The following is a 7,189-nucleotide window of genomic DNA, read 5'->3' as shown; positions in this document are numbered from 1 at the left end:
AGAAGTTTTCAGGACATATTTGAACAGGTCTAATGCTTTGTCACTGCAAATGTACTCAAGCAAGCAAGTTGGTGAACAGGGACTTTTGTCGCTGTGTCCAAGTCCCAGGATGTGCTATGGTGCTATTCTTGTGTCTCTTAAAAAATGACAGCATTATAGGCTGAAAAAAACCCTATTTAGATGTTGGTAGTTGGACATGATTCAGATCAATTTGGAGGAGACGTTGCAGCTGTCTGCCTATGTGCAACTTTAATTTTTTCTTTGTTGGATTTGATAAGGGCTCAGGCTCTGTTGGCTGGGTCAGCAATGCCAGGAGCAGGCTCACAGACATTGTGGAAATACAGACTTTACTCCTCGTGGTGTAGAGAGCTGCTGAACTTAGAGACTTCTTGTATAATCTTTGATTGCTTTTGAATTGGTGTTGTGGAATACTTCTGCTAAATGGCTTTTGCAGCCACTTCCTGCCTATGCCAGTTGTGGGTTCCTGAGTGGGCTCACAGCATTGTCAGTCCAGCAAGCTGCTCTTACTGAAAAAGCCCCCTGCCTGATTTTAGGTATTGGCTCCACAGACATATGCTCCTTGTAATTGAGAGCTTGCTGCCTAGGGAATCAAGTGTGGCATGAGATGACATCTTAAACCCTGTCTGTTGAAGCTAGAATGTAGGTCTCCTTTATTTGCTCAGTTTAGGTCATTGCCCAGCAGCACTTCATTGTGCTTTTAATTTAAAAAATTGCTATTGCTAGCTGAAGTCTGGTTTATGTCCTGTTTTGTCTCTGGTTCTGTTGTCCTACAAATGGACTATATACTCCACAGGTATTCAAGTGAATTAAGGACTGGCTGTGGACCTGGACATGCTATGACCACATTTCCATAGTACTATGCCATAGCTATTTAACCTCCAGCCCAGCCACCTGTGCCACTAACCTGTCTTTTCTCCATCAAACCTCTAGTCTCCTTCATACCACACGTACCTTCAGGCTAATCTGAATGCTCATAATACTGTCTGGCTGTTTTTGCTTCATCCTGGATATCCCAAACTAAGCTCAGTTATGCAAAAGCTGTCTGTAAACAGCTAAGTTGAACACATGTGTAACACAATGTAGTTTCAGTTTCTTTGCAACCTGAAGGACAGGAGGGTACAAAGTGCTCTGCTTATTTTTGGCTCTTTGGCATTAGGTTCTACTTGACAGGAATTTAAAACACCGGGCAAAAGTGACAAAAACATAACTCTCTGTAGTGCACTTGCTGTATACATTCTCATGAAAAACTAAAATACAAGTTAAATACATACTTATTTTATTCCAAGCTATAGAATAAGTGTATTTAGGCAGTTTTTCAAAGTGTATTGTACACTGCATGCACAATAAATCAGGTTAATAGCTTGACTTTTTTACAATCTGTGTTCAAAGAACTGTATGATAGGCAATGAGATCATGTTACTTATTGTCCATTTGGACCACATCCGTTTTTGTCATAAAAAAATTTGGGAAACCCAAACCGATAAACGAAATGTATATTAAATGTCTTAATATGAGCATTTGCTCCAAGAAAGAAACTTTACATGCTATGTTCAATTTTTAAATCCCTCCCAATAGAGGATTTTAGACAATAAATTTAGAACGTGATTTCATTGCAGTATTACACTGAAGATTGGTGTAATAGTTTTAAAAATGATGTCACAGTTTCCAAATACAGATTTTGGAATCTTATGCTAGAAATCAAGGTAATAGTTTAGGGCCTGCACATCTAGCTTTAAAACTGTCTTGAAAGGATGACTTGTCAGTGTTGACAAGAACTTCTACCTGTGTGAAATATCTTATAAAGATAGCTTATGACTAGCAGGTCACCATCAAATAGTAACATTAAGAATATTCAAGTCTACATTTGTCAAGACTTATGCATGCAGTTTTGTCTCTTACACATTGCTTAGATGTGTGCACTAAATGTGTTGTGCCTCAAACACCAACAACTTGAAATTACACTATGTAAATATATACATATATGATGCTGTATATGTTTAGTACCAAGTAGATATAACTAGTCAAATGATACTAGACATATGTAGGACCATAGTTAAATTCCAATTAAGAAAAAAGCAAGAAAAATTATTTTTTTTCCTAACAGCATTTCACAGTAGAAGGAGGCAGTCCTTTCTCACTGAATTTTCCCCCTTCAGGATTTGTAAACATCATAGCTCATATTCTATCAGTATAATAATTGAATATTTTATTCATAATGGTAAGTAGCTAACCAACATGAATAAAGTTGTCATAACACGGTAGCACTTTCAGACAAAACAGGTATTTATTAAAAGAAACATTTATAAATATTTTGTCTTGCATTTTAAACTACATTTTCATAAATAACAATATTTAAAAGTGCTGAATATGGTAGGATAGTCAGCAATGCCACTGTAAACAGATATTTTTTTCCACTTTGCAGATTTTTGTTTTAGATCCCATTTTGTCAAACACTACAACAGTTAAAATATTTGCATAGGGAATAGAGAATAGCCCTTTTAATCATCTCCTGAATTCTATATAAATTACAAAACCAAATGAGTTTAAGAAACAGTTTGTTAAATTGTTCATATATATATATCCAAAAAAAGCACACAGGTTTCAAGTAAAAAGAATGACTAAAAAATTCCCCAAACCTGCTATCTGAAGCATGTTCAATAAATTAAGAAAATGAGAGGTAGTAAAAGAAAGGGAAAAAAATAAGCCCCAGAAGATAAACTAAGACCTGCATCCTCCCAGTTACGGTGTCACAGCAGACCTGCCTCGGCAGCAGCAGCTCCCACCAAAGCCGGCACCGGAGGCTGCCCGCAGGAAGTAACTGAGGGGTTGGAGCCAACTGTGTTCAGGCCAGATTCCACTCAAGGACACAACTGCCAGACCTTCCAGGCCAATCGAAAGCGATGGGCTTGTGCCATGTTTAGTCCTACAGAAGTGAGAAGAACCTTGCCTCCTAAGTCTTAGTATGGTTGTCAGTATTAAATATATATATATACACACACACAAATATATATATATATATTTAACAAGTATTCAGAGCAATTTCTTGGTATATCTTTAGCAGTTTATGAGGGATGCTAACACTCATTTTGCTTGTATATGATCGGTATGAAGATGGGTTTTTTTTAAGTTGCAAGTCACTGTCTCTTTAAACATCAAAATGTGTCCTGAAACTGGACATTCTTTGATAAAAAGGCCAAGCAAACAAACACCTATTAAAAACACTATGGCAGCCTAGTGATGGGAGTACTGTGCTGCCTTAGCTCAGATTAAGGGCTCAGTACAGGAATCTTTACCCAGGAAAGATACCCATTGTGTTTCTGTAGGCATTTTGCTTGGGTAAGATCTGCAGGTTTAGAAGCCCTTGAAGTTTGGTTTAATATTACTCTCCAAACCCCTTGTTTTCAAGGAGTTGTTCAAAATCAATGAGGCTAGAAGCTAAGTCTTCTTTAACCCACCACCTCGTAAAACATTACTTCATTTAAAAACATTTTTTACCAGATTTAGCTTTCAAAAAAAAAAAAATATCTTACAGAACAGATGCAGTTCATCAAAATGTTCTAAAATGCTCTAAAATGCTACATGTAGGCAATCTTTTATTAAATTTCTTTATTCAAAAAACTAAATTATCAAGCCTTTTGTGTTGTTTCTTATTTTTTTTTCTTTTTTTCTCTGAAGTACATAACATTATACAACAGTGTTAGAACTGGATAGCCAGTCTTTAATAAATCAATTACAGTATCTGACATCTGAAATGTACATTGAAAATCTTTGTTTTTTTTAACAATTAAACAATATCAGCGCATAGATTGTGTCACCCAGAAATGGATCCCTTTAAGTGATTTGTGCTTTTTTTTTCTTCTTTTATTTTTCTTTTTCTTTGACATTGCAAACTCTGTAATGAAAATGCCACAGTTTTGGCAGTGAACAACCAGAGGAATCCTCCGCTTGATTTATTTTAAATAAACAGTGATAAATAGCTCTTTTTCTCTGTACAGAAATATTGGCTTCAAAAAGTCACTGTATTGTACTCAGTAGAGCATGTAGAGTAATGCTACACCTTAAAAATTGGCTTTTTAGTTAGTGATGTTAAAAAATGCAAGCCTCTTTCTGGTTTGCTGCAATTGTTTCTATGTACCATAGGACTGTATTGCACAAAAGAAAGTTTTTAAATACAGATATAATTTATGTTATTGGATTAAATATTGCAACAACTAAGTGGTAAGTGAAGCAGTTTTACCTTGCACATGCAGTGTGAGGATACACAAGGAGACTGTTCATAAAACTACAAATACATCATTGCAATCTTGACTGCAATAGGGTGAAAGGGGTGTGAAACAAATGTATTTTGGCAAATCCATTTATCCCCTCCCATGCCATCTTGAGCAAGGAGGACCTTGGTAAAAATGTAGACAGAGACCATAATATGTATTTTTTTTCTTCACAGTAGCCTGAGTAGTGCTAAACTGTAGTTCTCCAGGAACCCAGCTCCAGATGTTATTAAACTACTTATCTTCCATCCCACCCACCCAAAGAAAAAACAAAACAAAAAACAAGTTATTTTATGTGAAAATTAAGTTTCAGAAGTAGAGCCTGTAATACTTTCAACAAGAGACTTATAAATCTGAGAGTTCAAAAACCTTGGAAAAGAGTCTCTGTGCATCAAGGTGTATATCTGGAGCTGGGCATCTTCATACATGTGAGGGCTGGGGTCCAACAAGTTTCTGTTGATCACTTCTCTCACACGGGAATCAAGACTAACCTGAAGAAGATGAGCACAGAATAATAAAACAACAACATTGGAAAAGCTGTAATATGTATCTATTTCTCAGGGCTGCATTGAACATATTGAGTTTATCAGTTATTCAAGTAATGCTCTGTGCTTCTTTCAGAACCATCACATAATTACTGCGTAATGCACTGAGTCCATCAACTCTATTTCAGTTTTGACTTGGTTGTTGTATCCATCTTAAGATCTGTACAGTGAAATGCAGTCGTATAGCAGATTAAATGCAGTGCAACTGCACTTTTCCAAAATATATTGTTTTACCTTAAAAAATAATTTGCATATATTTAAAATTATTTCTCTGAAATGAATGGTGAATTGCCCCTATTCAGACAACTGTAGGTTTTTTTCCTGAGCATTTGTGGTTAAACTTTTTCAAGATTTTTATTCATAATTGTTATCTGGCTGCCCTAGAGATTTTTTTTCCTGTTTTTTTGTTTTCACGTACTATAATTGTTCTTTACAAATTACCCAGGGACTTTTTATAATTTTTATTGTGTTAATATCCCCATTAATATTAACTATTTCAGATTTGTTCTTCTTGTCATGACTCTTTATTATCTGGTAATTCAGGAGATCATATATCCATATGGAAGTTGTTAGCAAGTTTCAGTTTTAGCTTCTCATTTACTCACCATTTGTGATGAATTCCTGTGCCTAGGCAGAAAAGGACAGAATTACAGAATTCACAGAATCACTAAGTTGGAAGAGACCTTCAAGATCATCGAGTCCAATCCAGCCCTAACAACTAAACCATGGCAGCGAGTGCCACATCCAATCTTTTTATAACACATCCAGGGATGGTGACTCCTCCACCTCCCCAGGCAGACAATCCCAGTACTTTACCACTCTTTCTATAAAATACTGTTTCCTAATATCCAACCTGTATTTCCCTTGGTGCAGCTTGAGGATGTGTCCTCTCATTCTGTCAGATAATGCCTGGAGAAAGAGACCAACCCTCACCTGCCGACAGCCACCTTTCAGGGAATTGTAGAGAGTGATGAGGTCACTCTGAGTCTCCTTTTCTCCAGGCTAAACACCCCCAGCTCTCTCAGCCGTTCCTCACAGGGTTTGTGTTCCTGGCCCCTCACCAGCCTCGTTGTCTCCTCTGGACGCGCTCAAGGGTCTCAACGTCCTTCCCAAACTGAGGGGCCAGAACTGGACACAGCACTCCAGGTGTGGCCTCACCAGTGCCCAGTGCAGGGGGAGAATGACCTCCCTGCTCCTGCTGGCCACACCATTCCTGACACAGGCCAGGGGCCACTGGCCTTCTTGCCCCCAAGGCAAAACGCCGGCCCAAGGTCAACCGCCGGCAACAACAACCCCAAGGCCCCTTCCGCCCGGGCACCGGCCAACCAAAACAACCCCAACCCGGAAAAATGCAAGGGGTTATTGCAGCCAAAATGCATCACTTGGCACTTGGACCTATTAAACTTCATCCTATCAGATTTTTGTCCATCCATCCAACCATTGTGGGTCTCTCTGCAGAGCCCTCCCACCTTCCAACAGATCAACACACTCTCCCAATTTAGTGTTGTCCATAAATTTACAAATGAAAGACTCATTACCTTCACCCATGTCATCAGTAAAAATATTGAACAGGACTGGCCCCAGCACAGACTCCTGAGGGAGACCAGTGGTGACTAGTCAGACATATTACACTTGGGATAAATGCCCAGATGCTTTTAGAATATCCTTTAGAAATTTGAGTGAATGTACAGTTTATCCACAAAATGCTCTAAAACCTAATAAATGAATACGTTCTGGATTAAATGAAATGGCAGTAGCAGCAAAGCCCACTGAGACCAGCAAGGGTTTACTCAGCTAAGAAGAAAAGGGCTATAATCCTGAGAAGATAAATTCCAAGAAGAGATCAGTTTAGATTTACACCAAGTTGTGATCTGACCCTACTGCTCTGCAACCCTACAAAGATATTAATACTTTCTGAAGGATCGACTTCAACCCTCAAAAGCTCCATGTATTAAGATACCTTGATACATGAAGGATGTTGACCAGGATGAAAACTCAGAATATGTTGGGATGTGTGAGCCTGTGCTTTCATACATGGTGAAGAGAAGTCTTTGAAATATGCTGGTGTGATATGGTATAGTATGGTACAGTACTGAGAAGTAAATAGATAATTTCATTCTGTCTTCAGTACCAGCTGCAGAATTTGGCATTGTTGGTTTGTTGGAATATTGGAGTATGCTACTGACAGAGCAGACAAGCGCTTTCTCATCCAGTATTTGCTGTCACTTGGTTATCAGCCACAAGGCACAACAATGAGAGACCAGTGGTGCTGCTCAGCCAATGAGTGTGGGCAGGAGTACAGTGCTATGGTAGTTTTGAGTGGCTGTGTTGCAGCCATGTGTCTTCAGAATGTGT

The 7,189-nt window shown here is 38.3% G+C and overlaps 1 protein-coding gene across 6 annotated transcripts in view; it reads right to left on the bottom strand.

Annotated features, from left to right (window-relative positions):
* Nucleotides 1-2,206: 2,206 nt before the first annotated feature.
* RGS17 (regulator of G protein signaling 17) overlaps nt 2,207-7,189 on the bottom strand; it is a 71,909-nt gene continuing 66,926 nt past the window's right edge. For all 6 annotated transcript variants that reach the window (XM_015622707.1, XM_033512743.1, XM_015622708.1 and 3 more), the window contains one exon: nt 2,207-4,780. In XM_015622707.1, coding sequence (XP_015478193.1) covers nt 4,592-4,780 — 189 coding nt within the window. In that variant the 3' untranslated portion in view covers nt 2,207-4,591. The remainder of the gene's footprint in view (nt 4,781-7,189) is intronic.

The sequence above is a fragment of the Parus major genome, chromosome 3, assembly GCF_001522545.3.
Source record: "Parus major isolate Abel chromosome 3, Parus_major1.1, whole genome shotgun sequence".
Taxonomy (NCBI): domain Eukaryota; kingdom Metazoa; phylum Chordata; class Aves; order Passeriformes; family Paridae; genus Parus; species Parus major.
The sequence above is the reverse complement of the archived record's forward strand: the minus strand, read 5'-3'. Positions and strand labels throughout refer to the sequence as shown.